The sequence below is a fragment of the Otolemur garnettii genome, unplaced genomic scaffold, assembly GCF_000181295.1.
Source record: "Otolemur garnettii isolate 467f Iridium unplaced genomic scaffold, OtoGar3 scaffold00039, whole genome shotgun sequence".
Lineage (NCBI taxonomy): Eukaryota > Metazoa > Chordata > Mammalia > Primates > Galagidae > Otolemur > Otolemur garnettii.
Genome location: NW_003852434.1, coordinates 6,242,926 through 6,263,793, shown reverse-complemented (window position 1 = coordinate 6,263,793; position 20,868 = coordinate 6,242,926). Strand labels below are relative to the sequence as shown.

Below are 20,868 nucleotides of genomic sequence, written 5' to 3'. Positions count from 1 at the left end.
CCGAGCTGGTTAAAGGTTTTAATGGCTATTATAATAATGGAGAAATTGGAGAAATATTTTGGGAAGACTGGAAGGTTATGTAAGGGTGGGTATTGGTGGGGCTAATGTAACTCAAACTTCCTGAGAAAGAAGCTGCTCCCTGAAGAAGTTCCTCCATGGAAACCTTTACCGACATTTATATCTTCATTCAGTTTCACCCTCCTTTGTCTTTTCCCGGTGACTGAGACAGGGTAGTTGGCCTTTAAACTCATTCTCTAATCTTTCCTTAAAAAAGGAAGAAGGAAAGAGGGAAAAAAGGAAGAAATAAAGAAAAGAAAGAGAAAAACATACTTTTTCATGGGATTCAGTTGTTGGGACTCAGAACATGATACCCCAAAGAATGGCTCTCTGGCATGCTAAGTACTTGGCACTAGACGAGAAGCAGGTCTCTCGAACCTTCTCCCATTCCGCTATCATCTTCTGTCTTCGCCCTCTGAAGCGATTCATAGAAATCAGGATTTCTCTTGGCGAAGGTGGATCACAGAAATTAGATCCCCCAAACAAGCCACAAAACCTAGAAAAGTCGCGCGCTCTCTGCTTTGGTCCTGAGGACCCTCACTCCAGAGGGGTCTTGTCCCATACCCGGGAGGAAGGAACGCCGCGTGGAGGCCAAGAATCTGCACAGACAGGGCTTGCTGGATTCCTCCTCACTCTGTTTCCATCAGGTTCAGGTAGTACCCTATTGTCCAGTCATAGTTCTACATACTTTGATGAACCCAAACGTAATAACAGACACGTTTCAGCCAGACATGCTGAAACAGGAGCTACATGCCCCCAGCTACACAGGAGGCAGAGGCAGGAGGATTGCATGAGCCCAGGAGTTTGAAAACAGCCTGCGCAAAATAGCAAGACTGGTTAAAAAAAAAAAGTCTAGTTAATGTGGAAACCCTGGACAGCCTGATTTTCTTATCTACTAGGGATCTCAACATCCCCTCTCATGCTCATTGTTAAGAACAGTTCGGGTCTCTAGGAAACAAGAACTGCAACAGAGTAAACACGCAGACGGATAGAGCAAGGGGCCCGAGGCAGCTGGGTGCGGGCTGGCTGGGCCCGGCATTTCCGCGACGCCTCTGCGCTGAGTGTAGGAAGAACCGCAGGGGCAGCCGCGGTTGGAATTTTCCTTCGGAAAAGAAGTGACGGACACTCGGCCAAAGGATTGCTATTCCAGGGAGATGACAGTTGAGTGGATTAGGCGACTCCAGAGAGAGCTTTCTACTCTCGGATAAGCAGGATCAGCCCCGCACCTCCGCAGAGGAGGGGACGGCCGCTCGCAGGACCCCGCATTTCCCTCCCCCTGAGCCCTTCCCAAGAAGTCGTTTTACACCCACAACAAACAAGACCTTCCCGAGCGCCCGGGATACGTCAGTAGTTCGTTCCGCGGGGGAAGCCAATACTGACATTTGGCGGATGAGAACTCTGCTCCTGAAAGGACCTTTGCTGAGCGCCGCGGGAGGCGGGGCGCGGCCGCGGGAGGCCGCCCCGGCGGCCGCGGCCCGGGAGCTCCCGTTGGGCGGCGGAGGAGGTGGGGCGAGCGCCGCGCGCAGAAATAGCCCTCAGCTGGGCCGCGGCTCCGCGCCAGTTCCGCCCGCGGCCGGAGAGCTGAAGCGCGGCGCTCCTGCTGGGATCCTCGCTCCGGGAGGGCCTCCCTGGGTCACCCGCGGGGTTGTCGCAATCGCCGCCGGAGGAAATCGCGCACCGGCTGCGGCGCGCTCCGCCGGCGCCCCGGAGTCCCCTCGCTCACCCCGGCCGGTCCGGCGCTCGCCAGGTCTGCGCACGCCGCGGTGGGCTGAGCCCCGCCTGGGCCGCTAGCGGGGGGAAGAGTTCACAGGCCCGAGCGAGGAGGAGTCCAGGGAGGAAGGAAGGACGTTGCCGTAGTTCTGAAGTTTTTTTCCTTCCTCTCTTCTTTTCCCCGCAGAGGTGAGTGCTGGGCGGCGCCGGCGCTGACTCCACCCGGCCGGGCTCGGCGCTCTGCTCCGGGATCTCCGGCCGGACTGCCTGGGGACAGCGACGGCTGTCACGCTCCGGCCGCCACTGCGGACCTCTTCCGAGTGAGTGCGCCAAACCATGGAGGGCGCAGACCTGGCCGGGAAGATCCTTTCGACCTGGCTGACGCTGGTTCTCGGCCTCATCCTTCTGCCGTCGGCCCTCGGAGTGTCTCTGGGTATCTCGGAGATCTACATGAAGATCCTGGTGAAAACTTTGGAGGTGAGTGCCCGGGGGGATGCCGCGGCCACGCGTCTCTGCGCACCTCCGAGGGCTTTGGGGGAGAAATGGAAGGCGGTGAGCGCCGAGATTAGAGCTGTGAGAGTCTAGTTGATGCGAAGGGTCCAGCTCTCAAGGTCAGCGGTCGGGGGGCAGGTGTGTGTATATGTATTTCGGGTTCTTGTCCGCAACAGCAAGGAGATAAGCTTCTCAGTTTCTCGAGCGGAGCTGGAGGCATCCGAGCTGAGACCCCTGGACCACCCATGATTCCTCAGGCTGAAGGTGAAACCACTCCACCCTGTCTAGTGTCATCATTATTTTACTGATTAGAACATCAGTTCTACCGCTTTTGATAGCAATTTGTTTATGTCCGTTTTGCAGTGCAGCTGTCGCTTCACTCTCCTGAATTTTACAGCCCCAGGTGTCAGAGGTCCTTTCGTGCACCGAAAGGCATCGTATTCAACTTTATGCCCAAGATAAGAGACCACTTGCTGGATGGCAGAAAGAAAATTGATTTTTAGTGGAGTCATGGAAATTTTATCTAACTGACAGCACTGGAAATGCCAATCAAAAGGCACATTCTTTGACCTCAGATCTGCCTGTACTCCTATTTCCAAATTCTGCAAAGCAAAGTGTTAGATGGAGGTGGCCTAGCAGGACAACTGCAGGGTTTTTGGCAGGTGTCAAAAAGCCTTGTCAGGTAGGGAGGGCAGGTGCTATCCCTCTTTCACAGATGCAGAAACTGAAACTCAGAGAAGTTCTGTGATTTGAACTGAGCCTTGGAAACGGAGTCTGAACTGAGAAGGGGCTGGTGAGGAGTGCAGTGGTTAAGACTGCAGATTCTGGATGCAAGTTTGCTTAGATTTGGCATTAAAATCCCAGCTCTGTTCCTCCATATGTGACCTTACAGACTTCACCTAACTCTTGTGCCTCATTTTCCTCATCTGTAAAATAGGATAGGGAACAGTTCTTCTCTTAGGAAGAAGTTCAAATGAGTTAAATTGTATCAAGCACCTTAAGAAGGGTATCTGCAGGCAGTTAGGTGCAATAAAACTGCTGCTATTAAAAGAATAATATGATTACGTAGATGCCAGCATTCTGCAGTGCCTTCTACTCTGGCTTCCTATATTCTGTCTGCCCGCAGGACATGGCTTTTTCTGCTCATCTTCCTGAGCTAATGGGATGGCTCCAGGTATACTTGAGACATTGGCGTCTACATATTAACCTTCTGTTTTACCCCAGGTCCTTGCTGAACTTTTGTTTTTATGGCTGTGGCTCTGCCTTGTCTTCGAAGTTACTTTCGATTCTTCTCTCACTTTTCCAAGTTCTGTTGAGAGCTATTTCTTTTGAACTTTTCTTATTGAAAGTACATTCTGAGCCTGGTCATACTATGCTGTGAATTTCTTAGCTCCTTCCTAGTGTTAGGTCTTCTTCAAATATTCTCCCCATGGAGATGATCCTCTTCAGCCGGTGTTCCCTCTTTCTCAGAATTTGGAAATGATGGAACTGCTCTCCCTACACAGCAGCGTCTTCTGGAATGTGCGTCCCATGTGAGAATGGAGTGAAGGAAAATCACAAGTACTGTACGTGCTCACTCCTGCCTGCCTTGCTTCAGTGCTTCAAAGGACGGCTAAAGAGATGCCAAGGAGGGAAGCCAGTGGTTGCTCTCAGCCTGGCAAATTACTGTGCTTGATGGGGTCATCTCCAGTCCAGGATCTGACTTTCAGCTTGACAGGGCCCCAGGTTTTAGTTTTTGTCCATCTAGTGTTGAAAAGACTTTCAGGGATGAATTCCATTTTAATTAAACTCTCAAGAATGTCAAGGAGGCACAGTAACGAGGTGACATCCCTAAGGTCATATATGGATAAAGGAAGCTGGGATTTTGATACCAAATCTAAGCAAATTTAGTGGCAGATACACCACTTAGCTAGACAGTCAGGTAGGTGGCAGGATAAGGAACCACCCTCTTTGCTAAGACTAAGTTATTAGGTCAGAGAGATGCTTAGCATATGCGGATTTCACACAGGGATTCATCCTATGAGCCATCTCTGATTTGTTGCCCATGGCTGCTTAGAGTCCCTGTGTTTGGGAGCAGTGAGGCTCATCAGGAAAGAGAGCTGTAATCACAGAGATTTTCCTGTTTTACTCACAGGGGAGGGAAATAGCAACCCAGGATTTTCCATCCTTCAACTACAACAATGTTTGATGTTTCAAAGACATTTCTATTAGGCTGGGGTTAATACAGTAGATTGCTTTTCCTAACTATAAGAATAACTCCCTTAAAAAATCATGCCATTATTTAGTATGAAAACATCTTTAGTGCTGGACAAATGCCCTGCCTTTCAGCAGATTCCATTTAAGGCCCAGTCCTTCTGTCACTCAGTATTCTTTAGCAAGTTCTGAACTGTTTGGGTTCTCCCTTTCTTTAGATTTAATTCCTCCAAATAGTCTTTGGGTTCTAATCAGAACTGGTTATTTATTAAATTTCTTTGGTTATAACTTACATAGATTTTAGAAGGTCATTTAAGTGTGTTTTGAAAAACAGATGGCTTTTTCAAATTCTAGAAGTTGAAATGTGTGTAGGGTACCTTCTGAATAGCTGGCTTGTCAAATAACTCATTGAGTTAGATACTGCTCTCTGGCCCCTTCTTAGCTCAGAAGGCAGTAATTGTTTATTGAGCACCTTCTGCATACCTTCTTTATCAAAGATCTGTGTACTTAAGTCCCTGATATGGCAAGCTTCTTGGGGATAAGGCTTGAATACTTAGCTTGGATTCTCTGAACCAGTGATTTCAATGGGTAAATGATAACTTGTTTAACTGTATTATAATATTATAGTAGAGAAAATTGTTTTAGGAGTACCAATTATAAAAAGTACAACTTTTGGCAGAAGGGATGTGTAAAGGTAATCCATCTGGATAGCATGGTATATGGGTCACAATCTCCAAGTAGGGATGTGTGTGAATTGATGGAGAGAAAGAAAGTAAGGGAATATTAGGTGACACGCAAAGGTTGTAATCCAAACAGATAATATGGGCAATGGACCGACAGTAAGTGTTAATGGACTAATTTTCCCTCCATGTTTGAGGAGTAAGATGGGAACATGAACAGAGGGACTCCCACTTTATGTGCCTCTGAACAGGTCGCTTACCATCTCAACCTTATGTCTTCATGTGTTTATAGGAATAGTCTTCATAGGGTTAAGCACTTGATGCATAGTAGGTGCTCAGATCTCAGTGGAGTATGAATTGGCACGCTCTCTGCTACTGTTTTTTCTCGTATGAGGCTAACATTTAAGCTACCTTCAGATCTTTGATGAGTCAACACACATACTCAGAGCAGACTCTTCTTGCCTTTTGTTTTATTATTCCTTCCTTTTACTCTCTTCTTCATCCACCAATTAGGTTTCTATCTTTTTAAGAAGGCATGCCAATAATCGTCAGGTGGTTATAACCCCTCTGTACAAGGGACATTATCTCTGATGTTAGAAACGCAGTGAGTGTGGTAGAATGCCATGGCTGTTCATAAAGAAAAGTAGTAATAAAGAAAAGCTCCCAAAGCAGCGTGCTTTTCATTTACCTTCATTCCACAGCATGCTCTAAGATAGGGTCTGTAATTGCTTCCACTGATAGATAGGAGAATGCAGGTGTAGAGAGGAAATTTGTCTGGGGAGTGGCATACAGCTGTCAATGGTAGAATCAGGATTTTAATTTTTTAAATCTGGAGAGTGAGTTCTATTTTTTTTTTCAGATACAATTTGACTTTGTTGCCCTTGGTGGAGTGCTGTGGCATCACAGCTCACAGCAACCTCAAACTCTTGGGCTTAGGCAATTCTCTTGTGTCAACTTCCTAAGTAACTGGAGGTTACTGGGACTACAGGTGCCTGCCACAATGCCACAGCTATTTTTTTGTTTGTTTTTAGAGATGAGGTCTCACTCTGGCTCAGGCTGGTCTTGAACCTGTGATCTCAGGCAATCCACCCACTTTGGCCTCCCAGAGTGCAAGGATTACAGGCATGAGCCACCATACCTGTCCTGGAGAATGAGTTCTTAGTCTGTCCAAAAGACAGTCTCAGCTAAGAAAATTCTGTTTTGCTATAGAGTTTTGCTTTGTTTTGCTATGGAGGCCAGCAGTTATTTGAATAAGCCTAATAATTTTAAATTTTATACAATTTTATGGATTTTTCTTTCTTTTGCTCTCTTTAGTCAATCCTTAAAAGTCTTTCTAATATAACAATTGGAAATTGTAGTTGGCTAGGTTACAGTGTTATAATTTTGCACGCTTTTGGCCTAAGCTTTATAAATTAGACGGAAATTGTTTCCTTTTTGTGAATTGATTTGGAAATTAAGTGGAGAGAGGACCTGATTGATAAGTGTCTTTCAACTTTCCTTGAGGGCAGAGTGGAGTGGGGAGTATTAATTGGGGTGTCAGAGGCCACTTTTGTACTTTAGAACTCTGTTGCTGGCAGAGCAGCTCCTTGCCTGGGGCCTGGGGCAGATGTGTTCTGAGATACCTGTGGAAGAGACTGGGATCTTGGAGAAGTGATGTTCTGTGTTTGTGTTTGGGCTTAACCTGATGGGCTTGAGAAGCTGGCATGGTATAAGAGAAATAGCTATTTCTTGGGAGATGCACTGATGTTCTAGAAAAAAGTTGGGATTTGGGGGGGCCTCACTAAAGGTGGGCTGTGGAGAGGGAGGAGGAAGCTATCCTTTTTCTACTTTGTGGCCTTCTGGGTGGTGAACCCCAGATAGCCTATCTTAAGTTTTATAGCCACCCTTGGTGTTGTGCCTGTTTTAAAGATGGATGATGAAATGGATGACCCAAAATGTTAAGGTCTCTTGTCCAAGATGATCATAGACAGGAAGTGGCAGAACTGTAATTCAGGTGTGCATCTGTCTGGCTACAAAGCACCACTTGTTTTCACTTTTACTGGAGAATAAACCTACAGAAGAAAATGGTTTTCTTGTGTAGATTCCCTTTGGCATTACATGGCTGCTTCTCCAGCCTTCAACTTTGCCTAGCTGTGTCTTGCTACCGTTTCAAGAGAGGTTAATGCATTCTCAGACTTGTCTGGTGGCAGCACATGGAGTTCTTTGTAGCACATCACGCTGTTCAGGGAATGTCACTGTATTAGTTTGCTGGGGCTGCCATAAAAAAGTACTGCGAACGGGGTGGCTAAACAGAAATTCATTTTCTCACAGTTTTGCAGGCCAGAAGTTCAAGATCAAGGTGTCAGAAAGGCTGGTTTCTTCTGAAGTCTCTCTCCTACGCTTGGCCGGCCACCTTCTCCTGGAGCCCTCACATGGCCTTTTTTTGGTGTGCTTGCATTCCTGGGATCTCTTTGGCATCCAAATTTTCTCTTCTTCTAAGGACACTAGTCAGATTGGATTAAGGCCTACCCTAACAGCTTCATTTTAACTAAATCATCCCTTTAAAGACCCTCTCTGCAAATATAGTCATATTCTAAGGTATTGGGAATTAGAACTTGAACATCTGAATTTTGGAGGGACATTTCAGCCTATGAAAACCATAAAATACTATAAGCATGGAATAATTGCTCTAGTCTAAGGTTAATTACTACTTGTACACAATGTAAAATCATATGCCCATAATATAAAAGGTGAACTCTGAGATGAACAATGATTAATTGCTTATAAGATTTTATGTTGATCATATCTTTGGTTTACTTACAAATAATAATAGGTACCAAAGCATCTTTTAATTTAATATATTATTTGGTAAAGAAAAAAGTTGCAATTTGGGGAATTTATACAGACTGAGTGATCTTTGGTATGTCTGAAGAACCAAGAGGAGGATGGAGGTTTTATAAAGGGAAAAATGTTTATGTATTGCTTTGTGTTCATTAGTTATTCCCTTTATCATAGAAAAACTATAGGTAATGGAAAGGCCCATCATATCGCACAGTCATTGAAAATTACTTTTTAAAACATTTCAGAATATTAAGGGTACGCGTTTTGTTTATATACTTGTTTTTCTACAGATTGAGCCAGTGTTACAATTGTGCCCTCTACCCAGAGAGTGTGCACTGTGCCTGATAGGTGTGAATTTACCCATCCCCTCCTTTTCCCTTTCCTCAGCTTGATTTTCATTGAGATTTACTTTCATATATACACTTAAGTGTTGATCGATTAGTTCCAGTTTGGTATTGAGTACACGTATTCACTTCTCCATTCTTGTAAAGTTTCATTTAGAAGAATGGTGTCTGCTCCATCCAGGTTGTCATAAAAGATGGTACCAAAGGTTTATGTGAAACACTATGGAAATAAACCTTTACCTCAAATGAGAAAATATGGCAGGTATGAGTCCAGAGTTCATGAACTTGTGCACCCCATCAGCAAGAAGATACTGTGTAACAGGATGCAATCTGAATAAAACCAAGTCCTATTATCCTTTGTGACTTGTCACTAGAAACCCAGGAGATTAGGCCCCTATTTATAGACTGTTCTCTAAGTGCCAATGATGTGTTCCTACTGGGCTCTTTGGATTGTTGTGCAGGGGCGTGATGTTGTCAGATCAGGCCTTACGCCCTGACCTTCATGTATCTGCTTTAGGTTGTCTTTATCAGTTATTTTCTTCTTTATTTGAAAAAAATTTTAACTGCTGGCTAACAAACCCTTCTGAGCCTAGCATTAACTCAGGTTTTTGCCTTGATATATTAATAAATCTGTCTTTTTGCCCCTTCAAGGGTGCTTATGAACAATTATAATTATTGCTTTTTATCATTTTGCTATTTTCCCCTTAAATTAATCAATTTAGGCATTCTTAGTTTTTGAAATTGGAATCCTCTACGCAGCATTTTCATGGCTTATTTTCTAACTAGAAAAAGAGCCCTTGGGATGCTCTCTAGAGCATTGAGTTGAAAAGATCACTTGCAGTTTTTGAACTATAAGGTTAATGGGAAATAATTTTGGAAATGCATAGAAGGGCATTAAAAAATGTTTAAATCACACTTTGGGATTTTTTTTTTTACATTCCTGTGTACATTTAAAGCAAATGAGAGTTGATTCTCCAGTTCTTAAATTCTCTCAAATCCACAGATCTTCATAATCATAACACTTTCCCTATGTGTCTTAATAGGTAAGTACCCAGGAGGGCAGATCATTTTCTTTAGTTATGATTTTACCAAGTTCTTTCCAGCTTGTCCTGCCTCTTTCTGCAAGCTTATGTCTGGATGCATTTTTGAGCCTATTTTACCCAGAATGCCTAATTAGTTAAGAACATAATTGTTCTATTTTATACCCTATGTTTAGGTATTTACCTGTTACCTCATTTAATCTTGACAGCAGCCCTATGGGCTAGGAACTGCTATCCTTATTTTACAAGGAGGGATCTGAGCCTGCAGGGATTAAGTAACCTTGACATTCTTGATGCTGTAGCCTGTACTCTTGCCCAGCTTGCTTCACAGCCTTTTCAAGGAGTAATTTTTTAGGACACACAGCATGCGAGGAGGTTTAGAAAGGGTAAACATTGCTCTTTCCTTATTTATTTGGGGGATTATCAGTAACTAATATAAATGTATACCTGGTTCTTGGAATACTGCTACATCAGTGATTCACTGGGGTATCTCTCTTTTTTTAAATTCCGGATTAATGAGGATACATACGATTAGGTTACCTTGTTTGTGTTTGTAAAGTTAAAGTCCTAGTTGTACTAGTGACCTTCACCCAAGAAGTGTGCCATGTATCCGTGCATTGTACCTGTTGGGTGGGAACTTACCAAACTCCACCCCTCCCTCCTCTCATCTTGGATTTATTGAATTTTTCTCTCATGTGGACCTGTAGTTATTCATCCACTAGTTTCAATTTACTACTGAGTACATGTGATGCTTATTTTTTATTCTTGTGATACTTTGCTTAGGAGAATGTCCTCCACATACAAAACATACAAAATCTCCATCTTTTCATGGATAAACAGCCTTCCATGGCATACACGTACCACAGTTTATTAATCTATGCATGAGTTGAAGAGTATTTGGGCTGTTTCTACATCTTTGTGACTATGAATTGAGCACAAATGTCCCTATGGTAAAATGATTTTTTTTCTTTGGGGTAGATACCTAGTAATGGGGTTGCAGGATCAAATGGAAGGTCTATTTTTAGTTCTATGAGGAGTCTTCATACTTCTTTCCATAGAGGCTGTGCTAGTTTGCAGTCCCACCAATAGTGCGTGAGTGTTCCCTTCTCTCCGCATCCACATTGGTGTCTGTTGCTTTGGAACCTTGGGATGTGGGCTGGGTGATACTCAAAGCAGTTTTGATTTTCATTTCTCTGAGAATCTCTGAGCATTTTTTCATGTGTTTCTTGGCTATCTGTCAGTTGTTTTATCCTCACCTCCAGACATATTTCAAAATCCACAGGTCCTGTCTTCTGCGGCAATCACAAATGCTTTGGAGGCTGGTGACAGCGGAGCTGGTGGGAGAGCCCAAAGAGGGCTTGTTGTCTTCTTGCTCCACAGCCACTGAACCAGCACAAACACCATCCCAGATGAGCCCCCATGATTGTTATTCAAACTGCAAGCAGGTTTCAGAGCAGGTTCAGTTACACCCTTCACAAAGATCCAGTTATTGAAACAACAAAGATTCTTAAGGAAGAAAGTAATTTTTTAATGTGAAAGACATCTCGTCTGAGAATGAGAGAAGCTACCTCTAGTCTGTCTCTTCTGGGGTATCTCTTTAGTTCACATACTTCCAGGGATTAATGTTTAAATTCACTTCCGTGTAATCATTTTTTCTACATTGTATCTGAGGGATAGTTTAAATTGATATTTCTTGTTTTTGAACAGTGGGCCACGATACGAATTGAAAAAGGAGCGCCAAAGGAGTCGGTTCTTAAAAACTCAGCTTCTGTTGGTAAGTCTTCCTTTCCATAATGGTTGTTAAAATACTCAGATTGAGCTTACCCAGTTGGAACTTGAAATACGCGGAGAGCAGTGTGTTCTAGAGGCCTTGGATCTCTCATAATTCTGTCCTTCATGCAAAATAGAAGCTGCTTGAGTTTTGATTGACTTTTTATTGTATAGGTGTGATGTGTATTAGTTCATCTGTATGTTCTTGCAGGTATTACTTGCTTGTCTAAGGGTCTATTTTAAAGGTGGCTGCCCATAGTTTTTAAAGACTAGTCAATGCAAAAACAAACAAACAAAAAAGCTAATTAGAGTATCTGGGAGTTAAAAGCTATTACTGAAGTTTCATAACACCTCATTTTAACTTCTAACTTGTGGTTCTCAAAAAGCATGTTCCTCGAAGTGCTCTTTCTTGCTGGAGACCAATTGCTAATACATGAAATAAAAATAATTTTCCAGTGAAATAGCTTGGGAATCATCACATACTATATTTTCCTTTTGGGGAGAGCACTACTGCATAGTATTAAAGGTTTGGAAGAATCCTACAGTAAAGAAACATTCTTGATTTTACTTAATTTAGTGTTTCTTGAACTTGTTTGACCATGATAGCTTTTTTCCCTCATGACACCTGTTCCCTTCCAGTAGAAGTGAGCTAACAAATGAATTAACCTAACCCATCTCTGCCTCAATTTGTGTGCTTTGCCTTTGTTTGAATAAAGCCTTTCACTTGGGGAAGAATTTTGAGACTTAAGTCACTGGGTTTATAAGAGGCTAGACTTCCACAGTGATGATGGCTATGTAGTAAGGAACAAATAAATCTCTAAATTTAATTAAAAGGCTAAGCCTCTTTGTGTTTTTCAGAAATAGACACCATTTTGTGCTCATCTGATTTAGAATTGAAAATGGTCAAGCCATCAGATATTTCACTAGAAAGAATTTATGTTCTGGAGTCTTGTCTAAAAGGAATAGTAGAAATTGTATGCTACAGTGAGTTTTGGAAGAAAGGTATTTGACTGAAAACATCTGAGCATTTTGTAAAATTGGTTATTATCCTCAAATAATTGAAACAACTAGTAGAGCTTCATAGTATATATACTTAAACACCAAAGTGCTCTTGCCAGTAGCATTACCAAGGTTGGATATTTCAAGTTCTTCATTGCCAGAAAATATAGAAATCTAATTTTTTAATTTTTCTGAGTACTTTTAAAAATGTGTGTCTTTATGATTTAAAGTGAGAACAAATGTTTTGCTGGTTTCTGTTGTGCTTGGTGAGATTTTGTGCTGTCAGATGGCACCTGTGGCTCAAAGAGTAGGGCGCCAGCCCCATATACTGGAGGTGGCGGGTTTAAACCCAGCCCCGACTAAAAGGCTGCAAAATAAAAAAGATTTTGTGCTGTCATTCATTGATCTTGAGTGAAATTCTGTGGGCCTTATGGATTAGAATGGTTGTGGTCTTGGGCCATGAATTTATTTATTTATTTTTGAAAGTGAGTCTCACTCTGTTGCCCTAGTCTAGAGTGCCAGGGACATCATAGCTCATAGCAACCTCAATTCTTGGGCTCAAGACATTCTCTTGCCTCAGCCTCCTACGTACCTGGGACTATAGGTGCCCTCCACAATGCCTGGCTAGTTCTCTTTTTAGTAGAGGCAGAGTCTTGCTCTTGTTCAGGAGTCTTGAGCTCCTTAGCTTAAGAAATCCACATGACTTGCTTTGGAGCCCCAGAGTGCTAGGATTATAGGCATGAGCTCCTGCTCCTGGCCATGGGCCATGAATTTAAAAGGGCACAAGGTATTTTAATTTGGTTTAAAGAAATTGGGTTTAGGTGGATTTTTTTAAGCCTATGTGGAATTTAGAACTTAATGAATATTTTCACCTGTGGGATTATTATTATTTGTCATACATTTGGCTTTTCTGTTTTTTATCTCTGTCTTTTCCATGGTAAAGTGAGTAAACAGGGAAAGTGAACGTGAGGGGAAAATATAAATCATGATAGTTTAGACTGGAGTAAGGCCAGTGCCTGCAAAATTTGTCATATTTCATTCAGAGTGACTGCCCTTGTAGTGTGTGTGAAACTAGGAATTGATTCTCACAGTTACTGCACATCTGTGACATGTAGGTTGACATGGGATCCAAAGATGATTAAGAAAACCATGGTCCTTATGGGGAGACAGGCATCTGGCAGGCCACTGTGATAAATGCTGAAACAGGTGCGTAAACAAAGGGCAGTGTGAGATCTAATTTAGGCTCTGGTATGCACCGCTATCGTCTCTGTAGTCCACAGCTGTACACAGTATGTACTCCGCTCCCATCCTGACTCCATGCCTGAGTAGCCAGGACTTGCGGGGTGTGTGCCCTGTTGATGGATGCTGTGTTGGTGTTTGGAGTCATCAGAGAAATGGTGTCACAATCCTGACAGAGGGTGATGAAACTGCGCACTGGTACATGTGGCTGGTGCAATCTCCAGTCTTCTGAGCATCATGTCTGGGTACCACTGCCAGTGGCAGCCCAAGTCAGCGTGCAGCCAGTCAGAGTGTACGTGAGGGTCGCAGACAGGCGGAGGGCCCCAGGAGCACGGGCACGATTGTGAGTTATTTCTGAATGACGTGGTTCTGATAATAGATTTGGGGTTGCTGAGAGGGAGAGATGAGCTAAATAGAGAAAATAGTTATGTTTATATTCTGCACCAAAAAACTTCCTTCTACTACTCTTTTACTCACTGAAACACATTCTTTGAATTGCACTTCAGGCCTCTCTCTTTTTTTTTGAGACAGAGTCTCACTATGTTGCCCTCGCTAGAATGCTATGGCATCACAGCTGACAGCAACCTCAACTTTTGGGCTTAAGTGATTCTCTTGCCTCAGGCTCCCGAGTAGCTGGGACTACAGGTGCCCGCCACAATGCCTGGCTATTTTTTGGTTGCAGATGTCATTGTTGTTTAGCAGGCCTGGGCTGGGTTCAAACCCTCCAGCCTTGGTATATGTGGCCTGCATCCTAATCACTGAGCTACGGCCCCAGAGCCATCTAATGTGCTTTTTTTGAATAAGCCGACTGAGAGCTGAGCCTAGGGGACTAGGCTATGGTTAAATGATTCTCTTCTGTCTTAAGCCAGAGTCTACCATTCTACTCTGCTCTTTTATTTAAAAGCTGTTTAATTTATTGAGCTTCAGGTATGATCATGAATAAGAGCTTGTTAAGAAGTCCTAACATTGCACCTTCCTCTTCCAGGCTTACGGGCTTTTCCTCATGATAATACAAACATGAAGATAAATATTTTCTTCCCCTTTAAGTAACTGTGTTATGCTGGCCATTAAACTTCAGGGGAGAATACAGAGTTACCTTTCTATCCTAGTTTGGTTCCCCAAAAGGAGATGAGCCAGAGCTGTGAGTAAGAAGGCTAAGAGGAAAGAGAAGGGCAGGGGCTGGGTTGCTTCTTTTCATGGCTGAGCTTTTACTGCCCCAGCCATAGGACAAATGCATCTCCTTGACTTTGGGACTTGGTGTGACTGAGATCTCAGCAACTTTTATTTTAGTTTCTTATAAATGGTACAAAGGATCACCTGCCTTGGAAAAACTGCCAGCCTAATTCTTTAAGTACCTGGCTGATTTCCAGGATTTATTATGTTAGGTTCTTTTTTTGTTTTTTGAGATAGAGTCTCACTCTGTCACCCTGGGTAGAGTGCTCTGGAGTTACAGCTCACAGCAACCTCAAACTCTTGTGCAAGTTCCTCTTGCCTCAGCCTCCCAAGTAGCTGGGACTACAGGTGCCTGGCACAATGGGCTGGCTGATTTTTCTATGTTTAGTAGAGGTGGGGTCTCACTCTTGCTAAGGCTAGTCTTGAACTCCTGAGGTCAAGCTATCCACCTGCCTTGGCCTTCCAGAGTACTAGGATTATAGGCTTGAGCCACTGTGCCTGGCTTATGCTAGGTTTTTTTTTATGTTAGGTTCGAATCAGTTAATAGTTTTGATTGTAAATAATTATGTAATCTTAGTGAGTCAAGATGAATTCCACTCTGATTGTATTTTGATGGTAGGACATTTGGAGTGATGACCAACCTGCATTTACCTGAGAGTGAGTCATACACATGACAAACCCAGAGAGGCTGTGGCTCATCTTTGTGGCGTTCCCTCAGAGTGTGTTGCTGGTCTGACTCAGCACTGTTGGCCACAGAGTGTGCAGGATCCACAGCCCTCCAAGCCCTCCACACTGCTCTGCCCCACAGGTACCCACACTCAAGGTTGTGGTCACACGGCCTGCTGTGAATTTAGCCCCTTTGCCACATTTCTCTTCTACCTTGTATCTCATGTCCCTCCAGCCCCTTCACCCATCCAAACACTCGAAAAGGACAGAATGCTAAGGAGAAACCTCTGTGGTTGTACCTATTCAGGAAGAACTCAGATTGCCTGATTTTTCTTTTAATTTTACTCTTGAAATTTTTTTTGCAAGGCATTTGACTAACCATGTTAATATCCCATATACATTGGTTATGTCAACATTAATAAAATCTTCAACATTCACAGAAAAGTGGGGGATTGTCTTTTGGGACTGAAATTTGGGGAGTATCACTTTTCCATATTTATTTTGTCTTGAGCAGGCTGTTTTTGATAGTCTGTTTAAATCAGCTAAGTTGATTTAGTACTGTTACCTTGATATAAACTCTGAATACAAATCAGTACTTGCTGCCCTCAAAGATTCAGAGTATAATGGGCTGGGTGTGCTGGCTCATGCCTAGAATCCTAGCACTCTGGGAGGCTGAGCTCATGAGTTTGAGACCAGCCTGAGCCAGAGGGAGACCTCATCTCTAAAAAAATAGCCAGGTATTATGTCAGGTGCTTGTAGTCCCAGCTACTTGGGAGGCTGAGGCAAGAGAATTGCTTAAGGCCAAGAGTTTGAGGTTGCTGTGAGCTGTGATGCCATGGCACTCTACCAAGGGCAACAAAGTAAAACTCTGTCTCAAAAAAAAAAAAAAAAGAAAAAGAAAAAAAATACACTTAATGAGGTTATCTTATTGATAGAACGCAGGAATTTATGTAGCTACTTGTAGAGAGCAAAATAGTCTAACCATGGGGGTTGGTTACATGCTGAGATTTTCTTTATCATGACTAAAAGTCCCGATTGGAGAACATTATGCCTGATGATTTGAAATTCATTCATGATGATGATAATTTTCAAACATAAACCAAAATAGAGAAAAATAGTCTAATGCAGCAGTTCTTGACCCATAGGAACTGTATTAAATGGCTGCCACGTTAGGAAGGTTGAGAACCACTGGTCTAATGAGTCCTATATAGCCAACTCAAACCTTTGTTGAGATTTTGCCACACTCAATTTGTTTTTTGTTAAAGTTTTAAAATTAAAATACAAAATTTTATGTCTTTCAGGGTTTTTTTTTAAAGGACTTTTTCAAATAATCGTGATGCTATTACTGTTTAAGAAACTTAATAATTTTATTCATTTTTTCTTTTTTTCTTTTTTTTTTCCTTCTTCCTTTTTTCCCCCTCCTCTCCCCTCCCTTTTCCTTTTTTTCCCTTCCCTGTTGAGACAGGTCCCCTTCTTTTACCCAGGCTGGAGTGCAGTGGCCTAATTATAGCTCACTGCAACCTCAACTCCTGGGCTCCAGTGATTCCCCTGCCTTGACCTCCCAAGTAGCCAGGACTTTGGGTGTGAGCCACTGTACCCCATTAATTTTTTTTATGTTTTGTAGAGATGGGGGTCTCTGTATGTAGCTTAGGCTGGTATTAAACTCCTGGGCTCAAGTGATCCTTCTGCCTAGGCCTCCCAAAGTACTAGGATTGCAGGCATGAGCTACCATGCCCAGTCCAAACTTAATAATTTCTTAATATCATCTAATACACAGTCTATATTTAGATTTCCCGAATAGTTTTATAACTGATTTATTTGAATTGAGATTCAGTCATGGTCCATGATAATGTTTATTTATTTTTCCATTGCTTTAATTGGAAATTTGGAAGGTATTGTGAGGGCAGATATACAATTTTTGTTTTTAGAACAAAAATTACTTAATAGCAAGTGATTCTGAGAAATGAATCTAATAAGAATATTTACCATTTGATCAAAGAAACCACACATGAATGCCAAACCATATGGTTGACATTTTCATTGAATTGATGGCTCATTTAACAATGGGTTTTATGAGTGCTTCGGTGTTATGGGAATTCTTGTTTAATGAAATTAGCTATGTTAAATCAACAGAGTTAATGTGCCTGTCAGCCAAGGCATGGGTCAACAGTATACTGAGTAGGTGGTTAAAGTGTTAATTGTTAAAATGGAATTCTGCCTGTTATTTTCAATGCCTCTGGTTTCTCTGTAGTATTAACTGACAACTGATTGCAGTGTCCACAACTCCTCTCTCCATTTGTTCTAAAACACATAGGTAATTCCATGATTAAATTTATATGTGGGGGATAATATCTTCCCATTTTATAGTCAGTATTAATGATTTATAAGTTTTTGAAGAATTACTAGAGTATACCATAATGAAGAAAAAGGGAATAGATTTTCTCATCCACCTGTTTCAACACAAAAAGTAAATTTCTAGTACTTCTAGTATAATGTTTGGGCTGCTGTAACAAAATACCATAGACTGGATGGCTTATAAGCAATAGAAATTTATTTTTCATGGTTCTAGAGGCTGAGAAGTCCTAGATCAAGGTACCATTTCCTGGAATGTAGAGGGCTTCTGTGATCACCTCACATGTCAGGAGGGATGAGGGATCTCTCCAAGATTTTCTGGGACCTCTCTTATAAGGGCACTTATCCCACTCATGATGGCTCCACCTTTCTTACCTTATTACCTCCCAAAGGCCCCGTGACCAACTACCCTCACATTGGGGATTAGGCTACAAAATATGACTTTTGGAGGAACACAAATGTTTAGTCTAGAGTAATAATTTTAATCTTGATAACAGAGAGATACTTACAGAATATTACAATGAAAGGGGGAGTCAAGTTATTCTATTACAGATATGCAAACTATGAGGGACCTTTATTTCATTAAAGCTGTTGATTCTATTCTAAGCCTAAATCTCAGGGTTGTCAACAGATCCATTCTGTTGCCTGTTCCTCTGCCAAGACCCTGGCAAAAATCATGAGTTGACATCTTTGCCGCTGGACTGAGATGTGGCCTCAGAACTCCTCCTTCCCACAATCTAGCGTATAGCTACTCATGACTCACCGTACCACCCTGATCTGGAGAATAGATAGGGGCTCTTATGCTGGAGAGCAGAGGTCACTAAGTGAAAGGGGGAAACTTGTTGAGTAATTGGGTTTGGCATGGATTTGGTTTTTTGGATTGAGGTTGTATTGATGACAGTTGCACATAATTGAAAGTGCAATAAAGTTGATCAAATGCTCTTAGAGTTTTAAGCAACTTAGGCAACAGGATAGATTTTAAAGTAATCTTGATAGTTTTGATGAATGAGCCATCAGAAAGCAACTTGGTTTAGGGTTGTTTACCCAAAGATGTTGCTCTAAAACGGGATAGAAAAACCAGGCCTGGTTGCATGAGAAAGCTTGCCCCAGAACGACAGAGGCAGAGTTTTTGACAAACGGTGAAACGCAGAGCCTAAAAAGCTGCTCTGGTGTGGCAACCTCAGAGCAGGGTGCCAGAAGCTCCTGTACGGACTTTCCTGGGCCGGCTGCCGGTTTCCCTGCTTCTCTTCCTCAAAGCTCTGTTTTCCTGCAGCTTTGCTGGCTAGAGAAGAGCTTTGATCTCTTGCAGGCTTTTTCAGTTTCTGTAAGATTCCTCAGGGAGCAGAACCAGTAGACCCTGACATCTCCTATAATGTCTGGGAGACAGTTGGGAGTGAGGTCAAGAAGCAAGAGTAGGATGTGGCCTGCTTTTTACCTCTGGAGCCAGGGTGCTCCTCTCTGGGGCTGACTGGCCTTGTCTCCCTGCCCCTCTGGGATGGTGCTCTGGGCAGCCTGGCTCTGCTTATTTCAGCTGGGAAGGTGAGGAGGGGGAGAACCCCCGAAGCACCAGGATGCAAGAGAGGCTGAGGACAAGATTTTTGTGGGTGGGATACTTTGGCTCTTTTGCCTTTAAGTATCTGGAAGAATGCACTGCCCTCAGAGGACAGCAACTTAGAGAAACACTGGCCTCAGGCTCTTAGAAAAAGTTAATGTATTTAAATGGGAGACAGTGAATCTAAATAGCACAGATACCCTTCTTCATGTTATTAGAGAAAACGGCATCCTTGTATCCCTTTGCGATCAATGGTATTCTCTTGATTTAGGTGGGGGAAAATTGATAATGAATTCCAGAAGTTGTCCCTTAAAAGAACAAAAATAAACACACACAACCCCCCCCCCCCAAAGGAGATTAAGATTGGACAGAGGGTATAGACTTTGGCTGTATGTAATTAATAACATTCGTCTACTTTGTAGAAACATGTGAAGTACTTAAAGTCTTTGCAAGGTGTAAGTATGTGTGGCTTTTTTCCACGCTTGGAAAGCTTTTTGTTTATGGGTATCTCCGTCAGTGAATCATTCTTACCATCCTCCTCTTCTGCCTCTGTGATGATGTTGGTACAGATCTGCTCAAATAGAGTCACATCCTCATCTTCACTGACTCGTGTCCAAATCACTGAATTTACATGCCAGTGTCTGCCCAACCCACAGGACCTTCCCACAGACAGATCCCAACATGTAGAGTGACCAGGGATTTCAGAATTCCAGCAGGCTCATAAATATGAGCCCACGAGGGCTAATCGATAGAGAAACATGTGCATTGGGGTTTATGTGAAGGAGAGAAAAACAGGCACTTTATAATTGAGGAAGATAAAGGAACTAATATATATATATATATTCTCTTTTTGGGTAAAAATAAAAAAGGAGGGTATTGCTTTGCCATTCCACCCTTACCCCCACAGGACAAGCCACCCAGTGTGGCGCTAGTGGAAGCCTGGTTTAATTTGAGGCGTTCAGAAATGTTATTTCATAAACTTGGTCTTTTTTTGGTGATTGCTCAAAATCAGTTAAACCTATCCCTGTATCATATAGTACGTGGGATTGGTGGTTCATGAATTCGAGGAAAGAAAGAAAGAGAGAAATGTAGTTCTAAAAGACAGGGTGATTTCAGGGAAGGGCCCTGGGTGGAGGAAACTATGAGCGAAGGGGAGAGGTTAGGAGAGCCGAGGTGGTGTCAGGTGCCAAATAATGGATTTAGTTTGGCTGGAGCTGGAATGGGTAGAGATGAGTTGGGGTGAAAGGAGTTGAGATTGGATATGCAGGGTTACATCAAATCCTGAAAGACTCTGAGTAAATGTCAGGCTAACATATTAACTCCTCAGAGGAGAAGAGGTCAGAGTTTGAGAAGATGAATCTGGCAGTTTGGTGGAAGTGGGATTCAGTACGAAGAAGGTGGAGGAAGGGGAGAAGGAGGGCATGCAGGTGTCACCCCCATAGCTTCACCAGTGGGGAAGTGTATGTTTAACTTTTGGATTTATGCCGATCTGATAGGCAAGAAGGGGAAACTCAACTTAGTCTTCATTTCCATTTCTCTTATAAAGAGTGTGAGTTTGTACACGTTTTCATGTCAAAGGGCCAATCCTGTTTGTTCTTCTGGGAACTGTATACTAATATCTTTTGACTATTATTCTACCAGGCTGTTCTGTTTCTTTGTTTTCTTAGGACGTTTTCATATATTAAGATGATTCGCTTTTGTCTGTGCTGAGATATTATAAATATTTCTTTCATTTTGCAATTTTTATTTTTTTCCTTTGCTTATCTTTTTTTTTTTTTTTT

General features: G+C 42.6%; 1 protein-coding gene across 1 annotated transcript in view; it reads left to right on the top strand.

Moving 5' to 3' along the window:
• Positions 1 to 1,628: 1,628 nt before the first annotated feature.
• The window catches only part of GPAT3 (glycerol-3-phosphate acyltransferase 3), a 57,603-nt gene continuing 38,363 nt past the window's right edge, over positions 1,629 to 20,868 (top strand). Inside the window, exons 1-3 of the mRNA XM_003790033.3 lie at positions 1,629 to 1,804; positions 1,955 to 2,244; positions 11,044 to 11,110. Coding sequence (XP_003790081.1) covers positions 2,104 to 2,244; positions 11,044 to 11,110 — 208 coding nt within the window. The 5' untranslated portion in view covers positions 1,629 to 1,804; positions 1,955 to 2,103. The remainder of the gene's footprint in view (positions 1,805 to 1,954; positions 2,245 to 11,043; positions 11,111 to 20,868) is intronic.